At 34.8% G+C, this 20,559-nt stretch overlaps 1 protein-coding gene across 1 annotated transcript in view; it reads left to right on the top strand.

The window, feature by feature from the left end:
- The window catches only part of slc4a10b (solute carrier family 4 member 10b), a 76,600-nt gene extending 62,228 nt beyond the window's left edge, over nt 1-14,372 (top strand). The window contains exons 17-27 of the mRNA XM_067410660.1: nt 398-559; nt 700-813; nt 3,956-4,117; nt 4,206-4,457; nt 4,724-4,792; nt 6,406-6,579; nt 6,921-7,043; nt 9,445-9,509; nt 11,525-11,620; nt 11,997-12,026; nt 13,142-14,372. Coding sequence (XP_067266761.1) covers nt 398-559; nt 700-813; nt 3,956-4,117; nt 4,206-4,457; nt 4,724-4,792; nt 6,406-6,579; nt 6,921-7,043; nt 9,445-9,509; nt 11,525-11,620; nt 11,997-12,009 — 1,230 coding nt within the window. The 3' untranslated portion in view covers nt 12,010-12,026; nt 13,142-14,372. The remainder of the gene's footprint in view (nt 1-397; nt 560-699; nt 814-3,955; nt 4,118-4,205; nt 4,458-4,723; nt 4,793-6,405; nt 6,580-6,920; nt 7,044-9,444; nt 9,510-11,524; nt 11,621-11,996; nt 12,027-13,141) is intronic.
- The last annotated feature ends 6,187 nt before the right edge of the window (nt 14,373-20,559 follow it).

Genomic DNA, 20,559 nt, shown 5'->3' on the forward strand with positions numbered 1-20,559 from the left:
TACACACGTTATGTTTTATGGGAATTAAAATGTCTCGTTTGAGTGACATGATGGAGAGACTGTTTAATGAAATCGGAGGTGGATTACATCTGTTAAATCATCATAAAAGATAAAAAGATCACTGCTGCTGCTGGTCTTTTAACGGGCAAGAGTGGCAATAACAGCATGTTGAGCAGATGTCTGTGTGATTGTGTTTGTGTTTTGGAAATTCGTAGCATTTAAAGGAACAGCTCATCCACGAATGAATCACTTGTTACCATGTTGTTGTGAGTGAACTAATCAAGTAAAGAAAGAAAACCTGTTCATAGCATTTAATTCACTCAAACATGAATATATTATTTACTCACACTCATGAAGTAATAAAAGCCTAACCCATTCTGTATATTTCTCATTTCAGGACTGCATTGAGAAGAAGGGAGAATTTGTCGGGTCAGCTTGTGGGCCTCATGGTCCGTACGTTCCCGACGTTCTCTTCTGGTCTGTGGTTCTCTTCTTCTCTACAGTGGCCATGTCAGCGTTCCTCAAAGAATTCAAGACCAGCCGCTACTTCCCCACCAAGGTACTGCAGTCATGGCTGTCTGAGAGCTGCTGCAGCCTGATGAGTTATTTGCAGTCTGGCGCCCTCTAGTGTTACTGTGGAGTGTCTGCTGCTGCTGCTGTAAGGAGGGGAATAACTTTTGTAATTCCTGTTTCCTCCAGGTCAGATCCATCATCAGTGACTTTGCAGTGTTCATCACTATTGCTACGATGGTTCTGGTGGATTACGCCTTAGGGGTGCCTTCACCCAAACTACAGGTCCCTAATGAGTTTAAGGTATCTATCTATCTGTCTGTCTGTCTGTCTGTCTAGCCATAATTCTGTCTGTCTGTCTAGCCATAATTCTGTCTATTCATCGTTCTATCTAGCCATAATTCTGTCTATTCATCGTTCTATCTATCTATCTATCTATCTATCTATCTATCTATCTATCTATCTATCTATCTATCTATCTATCTATCTATCTATCTATCTATCTATCATTTTGTCTATCCATCGTTCTATCATTCTGTCTATCTATCTAGCCATCATTCTATCTATCTATCTAGCCATCATTCTATCTATCTATTTATCTATCTATCTAGCCATCATTCTGTCTATCCATCGTTATGTCTATCTATCTATCTATCTATCTATCTATCTATCTATCTATCTATCTATCTATCTATCTATCTATCTATCTATCTATCTATCATTTTGTCTATCATTTTGTCTATCCATCGTTCTGTCTATCATTCTGTCTATCTATCTAGCCATCATTCTATCTATCTATTTATCTATCTATCTAGCCATCATTCTGTCTATCCATCGTTATATCTATCTATCTATCTATCTATCTATCTATCTATCTATCTATCTATCTATCTATCTATCTATCTATCTATCTATCTATCTATCTATCTATCTATCTATCTATCTATCTATCATTTTGTCTATCCATCGTTCTGTCTATCATTCTGTCTATCTATCTAGCCATCATTCTATCTATCTATTTATCTATCTATCTAGCCATCATTCTGTCTATCCATCGTTATGTCTATCTATCTATCTATCTATCTATCTATCTATCTATCTATCTATCTATCTATCTATCTATCTATCTATCATCTATCTATCTATCTATCTATCTATCTGTCTGTCTGTCTGTCTATCTATCTATATCTATCTATCTGTCTATCTATCTGTCTATCTGTCTGTCTATCTGTCTGTCTATCTGTCTATCTATCTATCTATCTATCTGTCTATCTATCTATCTATCTATCTATCTATCTATCTATCTATCTATCTATCTATCTATCTATCTATCTATCTATCTATCTATCTATCATTTTGTCTATCCATCGTTCTGTCTATCATTCTGTCTATCTATCTAGCCATCATTCTATCTATCTATCTATCTATCTATCTATCTATCTATCTATCTATCTATCTATCTATCTATCTATCTATCTATCTATCTATCTATCTATCTATCTATCTATCTATCTATCTATCTATCTATCGTTATGTCTATCGTTATGTCTATCTATCTATCTATCTATCTATCTATCTATCTATCTATCTATCATTTTGTCTATCATTTTGTCTATCCATCGTTCTGTCTATCATTCTGTCTATCTATCTAGCCATCATTCTATCTATCTATTTATCTATCTATCTAGCCATCATTCTGTCTATCCATCGTTATATCTATCTATCTATCTATCTATCTATCTATCTATCTATCTATCTATCTATCTATCATTTTGTCTATCCATCGTTCTGTCTATCATTCTGTCTATCTATCTAGCCATCATTCTATCTATCTATTTATCTATCTATCTAGCCATCATTCTGTCTATCCATCGTTATGTCTATCTATCTATCTATCTATCTATCTATCTATCTATCTATCTATCTATCTATCTATCTATCTATCTATCTATCTGTCTGTCTGTCTATCTATCTGTCTATCTATCTATCTATCTATCTATCTATCTATCTATCTATCTATCTGTCTATCTATCTGTCTGTCTATCTGTCTATCTATCTATCTGTCTATCTGTCTATCTGTCTATCTGTCTATCTGTCTATCTGTCTATCTGTCTGTCTATCTGTCTGTCTATCTGTCTATCTATCTATCTATCTATCTATCTATCTATCTATCTATCTATCTATCTATCTATCTATCTATCTATCTATCTATCTATCTATCATTTTGTCTATCATTTTGTCTATCCATCGTTCTGTCTATCATTCTGTCTATCTATCTAGCCATCATTCTATCTATCTATCTATCTATCTATCTATCTATCTATCTATCTATCTATCTATCTATCTATCTATCTATCTATCTATCTATCTATCTATCTATCTATCGTTATGTCTATCGTTATGTCTATCGTTATGTCTATCTATCTATCTATCTATCTATCTATCTATCTATCTATCTATCTATCTATCTATCTATCTATCTATCTATCTATCTATCTATCTATCTATCTATCTATCTATCATTTTGTCTATCCATCGTTCTGTCTATCATTTTGTCTATCCATCGTTCTGTCTATCATTTTGTCTATCCATCGTTCTGTCTATCATTCTGTCTATCTATCTAGCCATCATTCTATCTATCTATCTATCTATCTATCTATCTATCTATCTATCTATCTATCTATCTATCTATCTATCTATCTATCTATCTATCTATCTATCTATCGTTATGTCTATCGTTATGTCTATCGTTATGTCTATCGTTATATCTATCTATCTATCTATCTATCTATCTATCTATCTATCTATCTATCTATCTATCTATCTATCTATCTATCTATCTATCTATCTATCTATCTATCTATCTATCTATCTATCTATCTATCTATCTATCATTTTGTCTATCCATCGTTCTGTCTATCATTTTGTCTATCCATCGTTCTGTCTATCATTCTGTCTATCTATCTAGCCATCATTCTATCTATCTATCTATCTATCTATCTATCTATCTATCTATCTATCTATCTATCTATCTATCTATCTATCGTTATGTCTATCGTTATGTCTATCGTTATGTCTATCGTTATGTCTATCTATCTATCTATCTATCTATCTATCTATCTATCTATCTATCTATCTATCTATCTATCTTAATTTAATTTTCACAAGGAGGGATATTTAAGGAAATATACAAAAGTGTTGTCATATTGCATTTTCCTTATTATATTCCACTGTATATGTAAAACTGCAATTTAAAAAATAATATTATATGAAAAAACAGAATAAATATACAATGAAATATATGTACAGCTAATTATATAATTCAATATAATAACTTCATAAAAAAAAAAAAAAAAAAAAATGTTCAAAGTTTATAATGTTTTATTAATAGACTCAATAAGAATAGATGTTGCCAATTTAACTTATTCTTGCAACATGTTTCCAGCCAACTCGTGATGACCGTGGGTGGTTCATTAACCCGTTGGGTCCGAACCCGTGGTGGACGTGTGTGATTACAGTCCTTCCCGCCCTCCTCTGCACCATTCTCATCTTCATGGACCAGCAGATCACAGCGGTGATCATCAACAGGAAGGAGCACAAGCTGAAGGTGCTGCTAGTTTCATCTACACATACAAAGCTAGTAAGTTTTGCAACTGAATTAAGTTAACCCTTCGTTTATCATCTTGTTCCTACAGAAAGGCTGTGGCTATCACCTGGACCTGTTCATGGTGGGTGTGATGCTGGGCGTTTGCTCTCTGATGGGCCTGCCGTGGTTCGTGGCGGCGACGGTTCTGTCCATCACTCATGTGAACAGTCTGAAGCTGGAGTCGGAGTGCTCGGCACCCGGAGAGCAGCCCAAGTTCCTCGGGATCAGAGAGCAGCGGATCACCGGTCTCATGATCTTCCTCCTCATGGGCTGCTCCGTATTTATGACCTCAGTGCTGAAGGTCTGGAGCTCATTCATCAACATACTTTCAATAATACATTTATGAGTAAAGGTGTGGTCTCATTTACTGTTGCTCTGTGAAATCCAGTCATTCCGATAAGAATCTGCGTGATCGGGAGTTTCACATGAGGGTGAAAACACCGATACGAATGACAAACAGTTGGTTGCTGCGCTGACCAATCTTGTTTTCAAAGTGACTTCTGTGTTTTTTGCATAAACCTGCACTAACAAAAACTTATAGTAACAAAAAATATTTTGTCTCCTTAGTTCATTCCAATGCCGGTGCTGTATGGAGTTTTCCTTTACATGGGCGCATCTTCACTGAGAGGAATACAGGTAAAAACACTATAGACAATGTCTGTTTATCTAACACTGTGTCCTGACCAGATGCGAAGCGATTCTGCGACGTGATAAAAGGCATCTTATCCATGTTAAAGGATAAGTTCACTTCAGAATTCAAATTTCCTGATAATTCACTCACCCCCATGTCATCCAAGATGTTTGTCTTTCTTTCTTCAGTTATTAAAGGTTTTGAGGATTTTTTTCTCCATATAGTGGACTTCACTGGGGTTCAACGGGTTGAAGGTCCAAATGTCAGTTTCAGTGCAGCCTCAAAGAGCTCTACATGATCCCAGACGAGGAATAAGAGTCTTATCTAGAGAAACCATCGTCATTTTCTACAAAAAAAAAAAAATTGTATACTTTTTAACCACTAATGCTCGTCTTGCACTGCTCTGCGATGCGCCACGCATTACGTAATCACGTTGGAAAGGTCACGTGTGATTTGTTTTGTTTTTAGAAAATGACCAATGGTTTCTCTAGATAAGACTCTTATTCCTCGTCTGGGATCATGTAGAGCTCTTTGAAGCTGCACTGAAACTGACATTTGGACCTTCAACCCGTTGAACCCCAGTGAAGTCCACTATATGGAGAAAAATCCTGGAATGTTTTCCTCAAAAACCTTCATTTCTTTTTGACTGAAGAAAGAAAGACATGAACATCTTGGATGACATGGGGGTGAGTAAATTATCAGGAAATTTGAATTCCGAAGTGAACTAATCAGGTTTTGTCCTAACCAGCCATACACAATGATTCTATTTTCTATTTCTGCGACGTTATAGAAATGAGACGTTGATTTTGTTGTTGCATCACATCTGGTGTGGACAGACAAATTGCTTATTACGATTTGATAAGGATTGATTAGGACACAGTGTAAGCATTTCCAACTTTTCAAACTTGAAAAGTCTGTCTTGATGAAATTTTACTTTTTAGTTGTTAAAATCTCCACAATAATATTCAAAGCAGTGTTATTTTAGTATCATTCAGATACTATTACAGTTTTTATTCATATTTCTGTTTTGATTTTAGACAGATGATTTTAATTTTAGTTAGTTTTAGTGATTTTGTTGTGAGTTCTTGTCATTTTTAGTACTTTTTTTAAAAATGTCAATGTAGTTTTTATTAGTTTAGAAAAGTTTAGAAATTTAGAAATGTAAAAATATATTTCAGTTTTAGTTATTTTAGCTCAAGTTAAACTTAATTAAATTGAGAAATGTTGGCAACTATTTGAAATAATAAAAAAAAGTATATCTTTATGTTTTATTTTATTTCAATTAATGTTTATTTTATTTAAAGTAATGAATTTTTTTAAAGATTTTAAAAAAGATTTTTACATAACTAGAAAAATATAAATTCATTATAAATTAGGCTACTTCATATATCCAGTTTTTCCAAGACCGCAACATTCCCGGTTCTTCAAAGACAAAAAAAAAAAACAAAAAAAAAACTGTTGAATTAAAATGAGAAATATCTTGATTTTTGTTGTTGTTTTAGCATCTTTTAATCATTGTTTTGTCTTATTTTAAGTCATCTTGAGGCCCTATTGGAAGTTTGCTGAGGTCCTCGGTTGAAAACCACTGCTCTAATACACATATTTCTTATCATCTCAGTTTTTTGATCGTTTGAGATTGTTCTGGATGCCGGCTAAACACCAGCCAGACTTCATTTACCTGAGACACGTCCCGCTCCGAAAGGTTCATCTGTTCACCATCGTCCAGCTCAGCTGTCTGGTTCTCCTCTGGGTCATCAAAACCTCCAGGGCTGCCATCGTCTTCCCCATGATGGTATATATCTGACACACTAAACCTTATTATATTATGGTTAACATTTACCACAGTATGCAAGTGTATGCAACTAATATCATCCATCGTACAGTAGATTTCTTTTATTTACACTACCAGTCAAAAGTTTTGGCATATCTACTCAATCTCCTCCCAATCCATTAAAAATATAAATGTATAGTTTTAGTTTTGTGAAGACATTCACAGGCACAAAACTAATCAGAAGGTTTTTAAGATCATGGAAACATACACGTCTAAACATTTGTAATTGCCTCTCTTAACTGTTTTGATTAATGTACTTAGTGAAATATGTGATAATTGAATTAGTGATTTGCTCGTGGCAGGTGTTGGCGCTGGTCTTTATTAGGAAGCTGTTGGATTTTTTCTTCACAAAGAGAGAGCTCAGCTGGCTCGATGACCTCATGCCCGAGAGCAAGAAGAAGAAGCTGGAGGACGCTGAGCGAGAGGTGAGCTCTACAATTTAGTATCTTATTGTAACATTCACTGCAAACGAGCACTTTGGCTGCAAGGAGCAATTTACAAGGTCCAAGCAGAAGAGAGAGAACCAATGAAATGCACAGATGCGCCTGACATCGGAGATTGGAAGGGGATTTTAAAGGCAAATCTAATCAAATCCTGAAAAACATGAACACTACCATTCAAAAGTTTGGGGTCTGTAAGATTTGTTATTCTTTATGAAAGAAGTCTCTTATGTATGGAAGCTTGTTTCCGCCACGGAATAAAACTACAGATCCAAAGATACAAAATTTCTTAGCCGATACCGATAGCCGATTATTCAGAATGATATCGACCCGTACCGATAGTTTGGTTTTTCTGACACGTCACATTTAAGAGTGTCAAAACGGCAATTATTGTTTGAATTTTGTGATAAAATTGACAGAATTTGAAAGCTGAGACTTTGTTTCTTTTTAGAAGTAACAAAGCACAAAGCTTTGTGATTACAGAAAGATCTAGAAATAATGATTAGAGACCTGCAGACCTGGCAACCCTGGCTTGAACTACGGGTGATTCATAGGGTCAAATAGAGCCTGCTTTAACGTCGCTGTTTTTTTAACTGATAATGCGTTATTGTCACATTAACTTGCCCTAAATTGCCCCACGAGAGATTTTCCTCACACTCAGTATGAGTTGCATACATTTTTCTGCACCCTTTTGATTGACAGTAATCGCCCCTGATCATCGGCTGTTTTTAAATACCGATTATTGGCCAATTCTGACTTTTTTCTCTCATTTGAGAGTTTATATTCTCAGAATTGTGAGATAAAAGCTTGCAGTTGCAAGTTATAAAGTCCAATTCTGAGGAAAACATGACTGACTGAGTTTATATCTTGCTATTCTGACATTATAACATGCAATTCTGGCTTTATAACTCACAATTGCAAGTTTATAATATCATGCAATTCTGAGAAAAAAAGTCTGAGATAAAATTACCTTTTTTATTTTTTTATTCATTGGCTTTCATGAAGCTTCCACACTTATTCTCATCAAGGCTGAATTTATTTAAACAAATGTTTTAAAATGATGATTTGGTGCCCAAGAACCGTTTCTTTCTATTATCAATGTTGAAATTTTTAGTGTAAACTGTGATACATTTTATTTTTTTCAGGATTCTTTGATGAATAGAATGTTCAAATGAACAGAATGTATTTAAAATAGAATCTTTTGTAACACTTTAAAGATCTTTACTGTCACTTTTGGTCACTCTAATGTATCCTTTCTGAATAAATGTTTAATAAAAGAATTAAATCTTGATCCCAAACATTTGAATGCTAGCGCCCTCTGTCGGATTTGAGTGGTATGACATTCACTCATACTTTTATTGACATTGAGCCTTATTTTTTAAACATGAGCAGGATGCATTTCTGTGTAAAATGTTCATAAAACCAAATGTACATAATTCATTGCATAAATAAATCACTTAATCACTCAAGCGGTTTGGCAAAGCCAGGCTTTCAGATTTCAAAATGTTACAGCATAAACTGTAAATTTCTAAATATTCTGCAAGTATTTGCCAGCTATTCCTTCACATTTAGTTAGTTATATATCCAGGTATATAGCATGCATGCCCAATTTTGTGCATAGTTTCATCTTTTTAAAAAAAAATCTAGAAAAAAAAAGGTCTGGAAGAGCTGAGAAAAGGAGCATTTCACACAAAATTTCTCATCCGTCACTCAAACCGGCCAGCAGTACTGAGTACTTATATTGTTGTAATTTAGTTGCTAGGCAGCATAAATACATCACATAATTGGGATTATTACATTTTGCCACTGAAATAACCCTAAAGAAAAATTTGGTGACTTTTGACACACAGTGACAATAATAATAATAATAATAAGGGGGAAATAATAACCTTCTACAAAAACTTCACTGTTTGGACCCCTAATAACACAAGTAATTAGTATTTGGAAGATGATTTCTATGTAACTGAATAATACAACATGACTGCTGGTTGAGTTATTTATATAAGCTGAATGAGAGGAAAAGGATGAGATTTCTTCTCTGTTTTTGAGTACTCACGGAGGTCCTGCTTTAATGAGGAGATCTGATTTGTGCTCCAGTTTTACAGTTTGTTTTTCCTGCATTCAGAGACTTTCTGACCCCCTGGCAAATAATCACATGTTTTACTCTTGCTAAAATTGCCATGATACGTTTCTTATAGAGAGACCCCGATTCACCCACCTCAGTATCTGAATGCATTCATTTCATGCCAAACAAATGGAACATGAATTGATCTGCCAAAATGTCCCTCAGCAAAGTTATTTAATCTCAAAGGGTCTCTGAAGTTCTCTTTGGCTGGACGGGAATAAAACTCTCTCTCTCGCTCCTTCTCCCTGTGTTTTCTGCCAGGAGGAGCAAAGTATTTTGGCAGAGGAAGAAGGAATCGTACAAGTGCCATTGGAGGGACATTACAAGTATGGACCAGATTTTCCTAACTAATTCTCACAATAGCAAGCAATACTAGTTTTTGTTGGCTTACTAAAACAGTAAGGCCATAGTAACAGTGATATCCATGGGTTCCATAAAACATGACTTTGAGTGCAGTATTTTATTTTTTATATCAGTGTTCACCGACACACACTCTTAGAAAACAATGTTTGACAAGGTTCTGTGTAGAACTTTATACTACAGGGCTGTTGAATGCTTGAATCTGATTGGTTGATGAACATTCTAAGGAGTGCAATTAGTTCTAGCAGGTCTTGACCGCATTACAGTTTCATATCACTTCGCCAAATGGTTTCAGTGAACTCGATAGGTCCTTACAGCCTACAACCGCAAAAGATCCAAAGCACACAATGACACCGAACAAGCAAATAAATTTAGTAAACAAGATAAAAACATCAAATTATTTCCATGTTTTTTGCCACAAAATTATATTTTATTACGTACAGAACAGTACAGATAAACACTTGCACACTCGCACGGTGCTGTCAGCGCTGCTCAGACGAATTTATCTGTAAAATAGTTTAGCAACTCTAGTTTAGCAACATTTCTCACTAGAGAGGCAATAACTGCGCTGTTCTTGAATCAGATAAACTTACAGTTTTGCTATTAGTAGAGACGCTGCTGCCGAACACTGTTGAGAAACGCACACAGACTCAGGTAATTCACATGCTTAATCTCTCTTTCTGAATAACTGAATTAATAACTTTTAAATGGCTCAAGCCTTTGTTACTAGTTCTGAAAAGATGTTTTGGAATTAGCAACGGAGGCTTGGAGATGCGTAAGAAATTAGTCCCACACACAAGAGCATTTTAAGGACAAAAACCTGACACATGTCTTGAAATACAACATCAGAACAGTGTCTTCAGGTAGTATAAGCGGAATAATTGACTTCAGTACGTTGAATTATTAGAAAATAATGCACACCCGCTTCATGTCATGGCTGCATTACCACCTCAGGTGTGAATTATTTTGTAATAATTCAATGCCCAGTCATCAATTATTCCTTACCAAGTGTTTTTGACTCAATTTTAAAGTTCCTTTATGCCAAAAAGGTTCTATAAAATGAGAAATGTCTTAAATGATTGCATACTTTCATATTTAAATGTTTTCTAGTGATAAAGTATGTTTATGAGCTGCTTATAATTCATAAAATTTAATAAAAATCGAAAACTACTTAAAGAAATGAATTAGTTAAAACTAAATGAAATCCAATGGGAGGTTCTACTGTATATATGAATTGCCTGACAGAAGCTTCTGTATAAAATCTTTTCTTCTTCTTCAAGGAATTTGGTATATGGTCAATATCCCTTTAAGGCAAGTTATTTCACTCGGCGGCCATCTTGAAACAGCTCTCTTTCAGTCATGCAAGTGAAGCTTCAATCTCTTTGAATGGGGAAATATCAAATTATTCAAAGCTGTTCACCAAACTTATGACATATTTAATATCACCAATGAAATTTGACAGCAACCGTCTCATAAATTTTGTTTCTAAACACTCAAATCATGACAAAAAACTGAATTTTTCAGGCTTGACCAGCCAATATTCACGTGCGCGTCTCAGAACAGTGACTGTTTTTATAGCAACCAGAGCTGCAGTGACACAATGACTTTATCAATTGGCGATTGGCTCTTTTATTTAGAAGGCGGGGCTTATTCTGCCATATTGCGCGTTGCACTTTCTCCCATGCATAGTAATATGAGTGCACCGTCTATCTATATCTAAAGTCTTTGGAATGGATTCCAGATGCTCTAGGTACTTACAGTACATGCAATCTGTACATACATACCCAAGAGAGAATAAATAGAATAAAGGTTGAAAATCTTCAAGTAAAAAGACACAAATGATAAATATTAACATTTATTAATAAGCAATTGTCAAGCATTCACTATTACAATTTTGAGTCTGAATTTCTATTTTTTGATTGGTTTCATGCACAGACCAGAATATTAATGTTATATTTATGCTTTTATTGGATATTTTCAGAGATGATCCTTCTACTGTCAACATTACTGATGAAATGTCCCGAGGCTCCTTTGGAAGTACTTGGAACACCGTCAACTCCAAAAATGATCCCAAAAGGTTCTGATAAATTTTCATATGAAATGTTTTTGGTATAAACACATCTTTCTGAATCCAGCCACATGATTTGAAGAATCATTCATGTTTATGGCACTTGGTTGTAAACGGTTTGGGATGAATTACATGCTGAAGTTAAGCGATTGCATGATTTATAATAGTCCTTTACGGCTGTTTTACTGTCGTATTTACAGGGAATGTAGACAAAATATCTGTCTTTTAGTTTTCTGTACATTAACTTTTCCAAAAAAAAATTTTTACTACACCTTTATATGGTCATTGTTTGGAAACATCATACTACATATTGGCCTTTTTAAATCCATTTATTCTACATGATAACCCAGTTTGATTTAATTTTTTATTCTTTCTTTTTTCTTAGTCCCCTTTCCTAGATGCTGAGCCCCCAAAGGTGAGTGTTCTCATAGCAACATCCCACGTCACTTTAGGATCTCATCTCGTCTTTCTTTGCATGGCAACAAGTATTTTGGTCAAATTGGCGGTGTTTGACAAAATTTGATTGTAATCCATCTGGAACAGACATTTACCATTATGTGTCTCTCCAAGAATGTTGGAATTCACCCCAATTTTCCCATCCAGTTAGTCAGTCGAAAACAATAAATCATTCACATCTCTCTGTAAGTGTCAGACAAAGATAGACAGCATGTGACCGTCTTTTGTTGTTGTTGTTGTTGTTTACTACTTGGACAAGAAAAATGTCTAATCAGCCGTGAACATGAATGTGTGTCCGGTCTGCTTATTATTATTAATTATTATTATTATTAAGATCATCATGTGCAATGAATTTCATAGGGAAATATTCTGCATATAAAGTCTATTTGACATGAATAAAACTAGCAAACTCACCAAATGGCATCTGTGCAACAGAGAAATGTTTTTCACATTCTTTTTCTTCATAGGCATTTGAAAATTTTCTTTCATTAAAAAGTTCTGATGCATTAAAACCACAGAACCAAAACCAGCCAGCTCCAAGATAAATCAAAATATTATAAACTCTGATGTGATTTATTTGGAAAAACAACAAATGCACTACAAGAAATGAACTACATCCAATGCTGCATTGCATATAACTATCAAATTAGCAGTGATGGAACAATATAAAACTATTGACTGTAAATCATTGCAGTAAAAACATTATGAATATAAAATACCACATATTTGAAGTGCAATATAGAAAGTTAAGAGTGTAAGGAGACTTAAATACATCGTTCGCAATGCTTCATGGGAGTGCAGTTTCCACAGTAACTGGATTTTTTCTTGATGGTTATGGGTAGTTAAGTTCTCCAGCCTGTTTTTATTAATTAGTTTATTTTATGAGTTAATCTTTGGTGTCTGTACAGAAAGACTCAGGGCTAATGATTGAAAGGTTATTATAGTATAATTAAAAATCAGTTTCTCTATGGAAAAAATGAACTGGATTTGCCAAACTAATAATCATACACACTAAACTATTGCAGTTTAGGTTAATTCGGGTAAACTAATTATCCTTTTTATTTTATTTTGCAGCCTGTCTAATTAAGAGAGTGCACGAGGAGCGTCGATGGAAAGAAGAGATGAGAATCTGACTTATCTGATACACTGTGTACACGCACACATACACACACACACACACACACACACACACACACACACACACACACACTTAGCTATCCAAATAGACTTCTGTTGTTTTTAAGAAGGAATAGTTCATAAAAGTGAAGAAAAATTATTCCAGAACTATTGAAGTGAACTATTCCTACTGTGGCCAGTTTCATAAACATAGCTGCTAAGTTAAGACTGTCTTAAGATCAAGTGTGATCAACTAGCAATTAGTTAGTCTGCAGTTTTACTTTTACACTGTTGGGTTGTTTTTCATGTCCACGGGTTGAAGCAACCCTAAATAACATGATATCTAGCCAATGGAATGTGAATTTGACAAGGGGAATATTTGGGGCTAGTTTTGTTGTGAAAACCTGGCAACCCTGGGGCTAATCAGTCTTACACCGTGCCCTAACCAGACGCAATGCGAAAACAAAGAACTTATACTGATAAAAATGAAAGCCAATAGAACGTTCCATTGCAACACCGGCGCCCAGCATGTGCCCAGCTCTGCACTTCCGCCATTTTGGGGTGAAAGCGACTCGGCAGTCCACTGGTTTCTATGGCAATATCAGCTGCTTTGTTAAAAAAAAAAGTACATTAAAGCTAAAATACAACCTGAATGATGACAACACAGAATAAAATACTATCACTAGTGATCATCAAATCTTTTTTACAGTTTATTTTACAGACTTTGGGTCTCATTCATGAAACATTCGTAAATATACGAGTAAATGTGTGAGTGATTTGCGCGTAAAGAGACCTTCCAGAAAACTCTTCTCCTGATTCACAAATACTTCGTAAACGTCAGAAGTGATAGTGAAATGTGTGTGTGTTAATGAATTCCAATCAGTCGTAAATGGGACGCGCGTGCACGCTCATTCTCAATTACCATAAATCCCGCCCATTAAATCCGACTGACAACTATATATGGGCATCATATTATGACACCAAACGAAGGATTTTGGCCATTTGGGGCCATTAGTTTGCCCAGCCCTATTGAAATCAATTAATTATTTGATCAAAGTGCTCCGTTTGCAGACGCTATTACTGGCTCTCACAATAAAAGTAAAAAGAAAAAACGTATGTAATTACTATATATAATATTTTTTCAAAATGCTGTGTAATGTACCTTATTAAGGTGAATTAAAATGCAGCCTTCTTAATGAGCAAAACGTTTGGATGTTAAACGCACTATTTACGCGTGGCTGGGAGCAGGTGTAGATTTCTTTCGTACCAACTAACATTTGGAAAATTTTAATGAATCCGAAAATTTACGCCAGAACCACTTTACACACGATTTACAAAAAAATTTGTTCTGCACGTGTTTCATGAATGAGACCCTTTGTATTTAAATCTTCCACTTTTTTCACAAAACCTTTGCTCTCCCAGTCAAAAATTCAAGAACAAAAACTCCGACATGGAAAACATTGCATGTTGCGGCGCGTCTGGTTAAGACACGGTGTTACTTTTTTATTCAAATTAGACCAATCTACCTTTTTAGGTAACTGACTTTCTTCAAGTTATGACCAGCCTTGAAGAAAATCATTAGCTGACTAATTTGTAAGACTAGTCTAAGCATTTTATGCAACCGGCCACTGTTATAAATAATGCAAATTTTAGGATAATCAAAATAACCCGTACACTCTCTACCCCTAACCCAACTCCTAAATGAAAACCTTTCACATTTGTGTTATGATAAAAACATTTTTGCTTTACGAACAACGTATCCATGTGTTTTTACAGATTCTGGGCACATTATCCAGCATTTTTCTCCTTAAAGTAACAAGTAAACGCACATATGAAGCTCCCAGTCTTGTCTTGTGTTTCTATATTTTTAAAGTACATCACAATGCTAAGCTTTTTAGCTTCTAGGTATATAGCCTGTACATACGTAATAGTAATACCAGCAAATAAAGCAGACATCGATTGTTCATGTGTGTAAGATGAGGAGAAAGTGTGGCAGAATTTGAACAATTTTAAACTTTATTTTAAATGCTCTCTAAAATATTTTATATGTTTTGTATTTTTTAAAAAGTATTCCTACGCAACTTTCACATCCCTAAAGGTACAGTTTTAAACAAAGGTGTAGACAATATCTACAGAAATTGATTAGCTAAACCAAGGATATTTTTCAGCTTTTTGGCAATATATTCAAGATTGCCACCATTGGGTCCTTAAGCAAGACACTTCACTTATCGAGGGTCAATCTTCCTGCAGTCACTGTACTTACTGTAAGACACTTGGATAAAAACCATAAAAACATATTGTAAGTTCTTGATATACCTGCGAATATCAGAAAATTGCTGTATTTTGCTGAACGTTGATTTTGCATTTATGCAATGAGGAATTAAATCTTAGAACATTAATTTTAGCTATTCATATTTTTGCAATTATTTGTACTAAGAATGCTGCTTGTGTAAATATTATTTCCATCAGACATGTCTAAAGGTCATACCTCTATTTTGAAGGCTGTATGTTGATCCTCACAATGCCAAAGTGTAGATGTGTTTTCATGCCAATAATGATGATGGAAAGACATCTGAAGTCATATCAGCTGCACATCAGTAAACTGTCCCCTCAAAAAGATTGTCTGTATTATCTCTTAAGCAATTGAATGCATTATCTGGATACTGTACTGTAAATGCATCTTCAGATACAGATTGCATTCCCTTTTCATAAAAAGCAATAGTGTTTTAGAAGTGCGGGTCCATCAAATGATTTTAGTATTTTGTTGCATGTTGAGTTGCTTATACAATGAATTATTTCCATTTAAAAACCTGTAACTTCTGCCATTTATATTGCTATGGATATTTATAACTAATATATACGAAATCATACATATTGTAATATTATTACCATCGTTTGATTAATATATTTTGCTCTTATTGTTATGCATATATTTGTTTTGTATGGATTATATCTTCACTCTCAGATGGTTTGATTTTGAAAGACGATTGATTGTTATCATGCTAATATTTTCACAGTTTGTTCTGACTTAAGCTAAAGTCCTATTAGATTACTGGAGTAATACATCTAGTTCTTTTGACTGTGTGTTGATGTTTGTGTAAATTATCTGGAATATATCCTCTGTGTGTCTGTGCAGTGCGACTTTGAGATCTTTTAACTGTGTGCTTTCATTGTTTTGGGGGGGATATGGCATAAATATCCTTCCTTTGCACTTGTGTTTCATGAACTGGGAGAGATAATTACATTTTTCTGAAGTTTTTGTTCCTGCTTTTTCTTCTACAGTGAAATAAAAAGCTCTGCTATATGAATATGGATGTGTCCCTGCATGAAGAATATCTTATACCATTTTTATGTAATTGACAGAAAAAGAAAAAAAAGCATACAGTCAAAATCATATCAGTCATAATCCATCCCTTCTCTATATGTTGAGATGGCTGGAAATTACAAAGTCTTATTATTTCTCAAACACTGAGATGAATCTTTAATAAAGTTCACATTCCCAAATTCACAAAAACAGACTTTCCCTCCCTCTCTCTTTCACTCACTAAAATTGCATTACCATGACACTAAATTACTGATTTGGGGGTTTTGCTCATTTATTCAGAAAATAAAAGTTACACTTTACTCTAAGCTTATTTGACATATCAGAAGGCATTAGAAAGGATATATTGTGGATAAAATTGTGGAAATACAGTGAGTTCTTCTCTTGGTACTACATACTAATGTTATCAATGCAAAACATCCTCAGATTTGTTAATAATAATAAATGTCGAGTTGCTGTACAAGCCAGGGTTTTATAAGAATAGTTTGATAAGTCGGTAGAAGACCTTATATACGAAACAAAAACAATAGTAAAAACAAATTGCCATGCCAAAATGAATATAAAGTAAATACAGCGTCTGTCTGACACTGTCTGTTGTTCAAGAGTGTTTTGACATAAGGAATGCGTCAGCTGAAATCCATGTCTTGCATACGTCTGTGCGTAGTGGTTCTTGAAGCACTGACTCCAGCTGCAGTCCACTCATGGTGAATCTCCCCCACATTTTTGAATGGGTTTTGTTTCACAATCCTCTCCAGGGTGCGGTTATCCCTATTGCTTGTACACTTTTTTTCTACCACATCTTTTCCTTCCCTTCGCCTCTCTATTAATGTGCTTGGACACAGAGCTCTGTGAACAGCCAGCCTCTTTTACAATGACCTTTTGTGTCTTGCCCTCCTTGTGCAAGGTGTCAATGGTCGCTTTTTGGACAACTGTCAAGTCAGCAGTCTTCCCCATGATTGTTTAGCCTACAGAACTAGACTGAGAGACCATTTAAAGGCCTTTGCAGGTGTTTTGAGTTAATTAGCTGATTAGAGTGTGGCACCAGGTGTCTTCAATATTGAACCTTACAATATTCTAATTTTCTGAGATACTGAATTTGTGATTTTCCTTAGTTTTCAGTTATAATCATCAAAATTAAAATAAACATTTGAAATATATCAGTCTGTGTGTAATGAATGAATATAATATATACAGTACAAGTTTCACTTTTCGAATGGAATTTGTGAAATAAATCATCTTTTTGATGATATTCTAATTATATGACCATCACCTGTATGTATGTATATATATATATATATATATATATATATATATATATATATATATATATATATATAGCCTATATAGACTTCATTAAATATATTTTTTGTGTTTCCATTTGTGCAAATAGCAAAAGAAAACCTTCACAATAGTGTTTTCACAACTTTCAAAAAGAGTAAAAAATAGAGAGCGATTGATAACAGCAGTCAGAAGAGAAAAAGATGTAATTTTTACCGTCACTCCCAATGATTCGCGGGACTCCTAAGCATAAAATATCTAAAAACGAATGAATTCTTATTCATATATTGCACAAAAGCATTTATTTATGCAATGCTGAAATTTGCGTGCTCACGAATCCTATTATTATAACACCACACGAAGTGTAGACATTATGAAAGATTCATTGCTGATATTTTCATTGTGTTATAAGCGAGCTTTGTGAGATCGCGATGAACAGCTTTTTAGTCATTATAAAGGTAGCGCTCTTTGCGCGCATTCTGCCATACCAAAACATGCATGCAGCAGCTTGCTTTTCTGCTAAAACTAACTGTGGTTTGTGAATGTTGATGCTTTAATAACAAATATTTTATCGTGAGAGTTTATGCTGTGGCGACATATAACTTAATATTTCATATAAATTTCATGGATGTACTGACAAAAATCTATATAGGCTAATTTTATGCGGGATTTTGCAGGTGGGAGCGGGACAAAACATGAATGTTGCGGGCGGGAGCGGGACAAGATAATTTTTTGCGGGAGCGGACTGGAGCGTGACAGAATCCTGCGGGAGTGGGACTGAAAAATCCTTCCGCGCAGGTTTCTACCTTAGCCTACAGCAGCGTTAACTAGTTTTTTGTAAGTTAATGCAAAAATAATATAATACTAAGTATAGTGTTGTAAATGTACATATTAAAAAAAAAATGAAAATATAAAAAACTTTGCAGGATTTGCGATATTGATGATCGTTAAAACGTCATTACCTGTAAAATGAGTTACAGGACTAGACCCCGCTTTTTACCCAATCAGAAACGTTCACTGCCTGTCAATCATTTATAACAGCTGGTTTTGGGGGCGGGGTTTAAATGAGGAAGAAGTTAGCAACATGTTATGTTGCTCGTTACTGAGCACCGTTTCTGTGGAAGATATCTTCTTTGGAGAACGAGAAAACGATTCGATCGTTCCTGCACACTTTAAATTACAAGGGTGAGTTGCAAGTTGTTGTGGTGGTTTCACAAAGGCAAAGTATTTTTATTGGACAAAATGTGTTTGGCTTGTTTCAAAATCCATAACATAAAAACGACATTTCTGAATGTCCCATAGAGCTGTGAAGCTACATTCATTAATTAATGGCAAACGAAAACATATATAAGTTCTTTAAAGGGTTAGTTCACCCAAAAATGAAAATGATGTCATTAATTACTCACCCTCATGCCGTTCCACACCCGTAATAAGACCTTCAATCATCTTCGGAACACAAATTAAGATATTTTTGATGAAATCCGATGGCTCAGTGAGGTCTGCATCGCCAGCAATGACATTTTCTCTCTCAAGATCCATTAATGTACTAAAAACATATTTAAATCAGTTCATGTGAGTACAGTGATTCAATATTAATATTATAAAGCGACGAGAATATTTTTGGTGCGCCAAAAAAAAAAAAAAAAAACTTATATAGTGATTGCCGATTTCAAAACACTGCTAAAGGAAGCTTCGGAGCGTTATGAATCAGTGTGATTCATTATTTGGATCACATGTCAAACTGCTGAAATCACGTGACTTTGGCACTCCGAACTGCTGATTCGACACGCTGATTCATAACGCTCCGAAGCTTCCTGAAGCAGTGTTTTGAAATCAGCCATCACTAAATAAGTCGTTATTTTGGTTTTTTGGCGCACCAAAAATATTCTTGTCGCTTTATAATATTAATATATAAATATCTCACACGTTTGTTTCACTATATTAGTGAGGACATTGAATAGACTTCCATTGATTTTATATCGGGTACATTTTCTATGGCCTGACCCAACCTACCCCAATCACAGAAACGTGCAAAACACTATATTTAAAGAAAAACATGTTTTGGCGGTTTATAAGCCTTTTTAACTAGTAAGGACCAGTAAAATCTTAATTAGATGGTTGTCATAATATTTCACTATAAAAAAAGAGGACATTTGGCCATCACAAGTAAAGGTTTGGCTATACACACACACACAATTTCAAATAGGAGGCTGTCAAGCTCAAAATTGATGAAAAATGTACCGTATAATTATCATAAAAGTAGTTTCAACTTAAGTACATCAGTCCTGTGTAACTTGAAGAGTTTTTAAATGTTCAGGCAAGAGTTTGTCTTGACAAACAACCAGTGTTACATGTATTAAGTATATTTAGGTTCTCCTCTTTTAAAAGGAGTGAGTGTGTTGGCTTGATATTTTGTGTTTTTTTTTTGGTGAACAGATGGTTTGTAGCGTCAGCTGACAGCTCAGAGAGAGACCTGCTCCCAGGACGGACTGCATCTCTGGCACCAGTTCCTCCATGCTGAAGGACCGGAGACGTGCGGCTCCAGGGTCCCTGACAGTGCTGGATAATTGACACATTTCCACAAGGCTTTGGTGACTCCCATCTTCTGTCAGTGTCATGTTAGATACGGTAAGGTAAGCAGAAGTGACACATCGGGCCAGTTTAGAGCGCTGAAGTAAGTTCTCCTCAGGGATTACGGAGGAAGATCATTTGAAAAGGTACCTGAGTGGAGTTCAAGCTTGACTTACGATGAACTCTGAATTCTGTTTGTTATACT

Source organism: Chanodichthys erythropterus, chromosome 14 (assembly GCF_024489055.1).
Source record: "Chanodichthys erythropterus isolate Z2021 chromosome 14, ASM2448905v1, whole genome shotgun sequence".
Classification (NCBI taxonomy): domain Eukaryota; kingdom Metazoa; phylum Chordata; class Actinopteri; order Cypriniformes; family Xenocyprididae; genus Chanodichthys; species Chanodichthys erythropterus.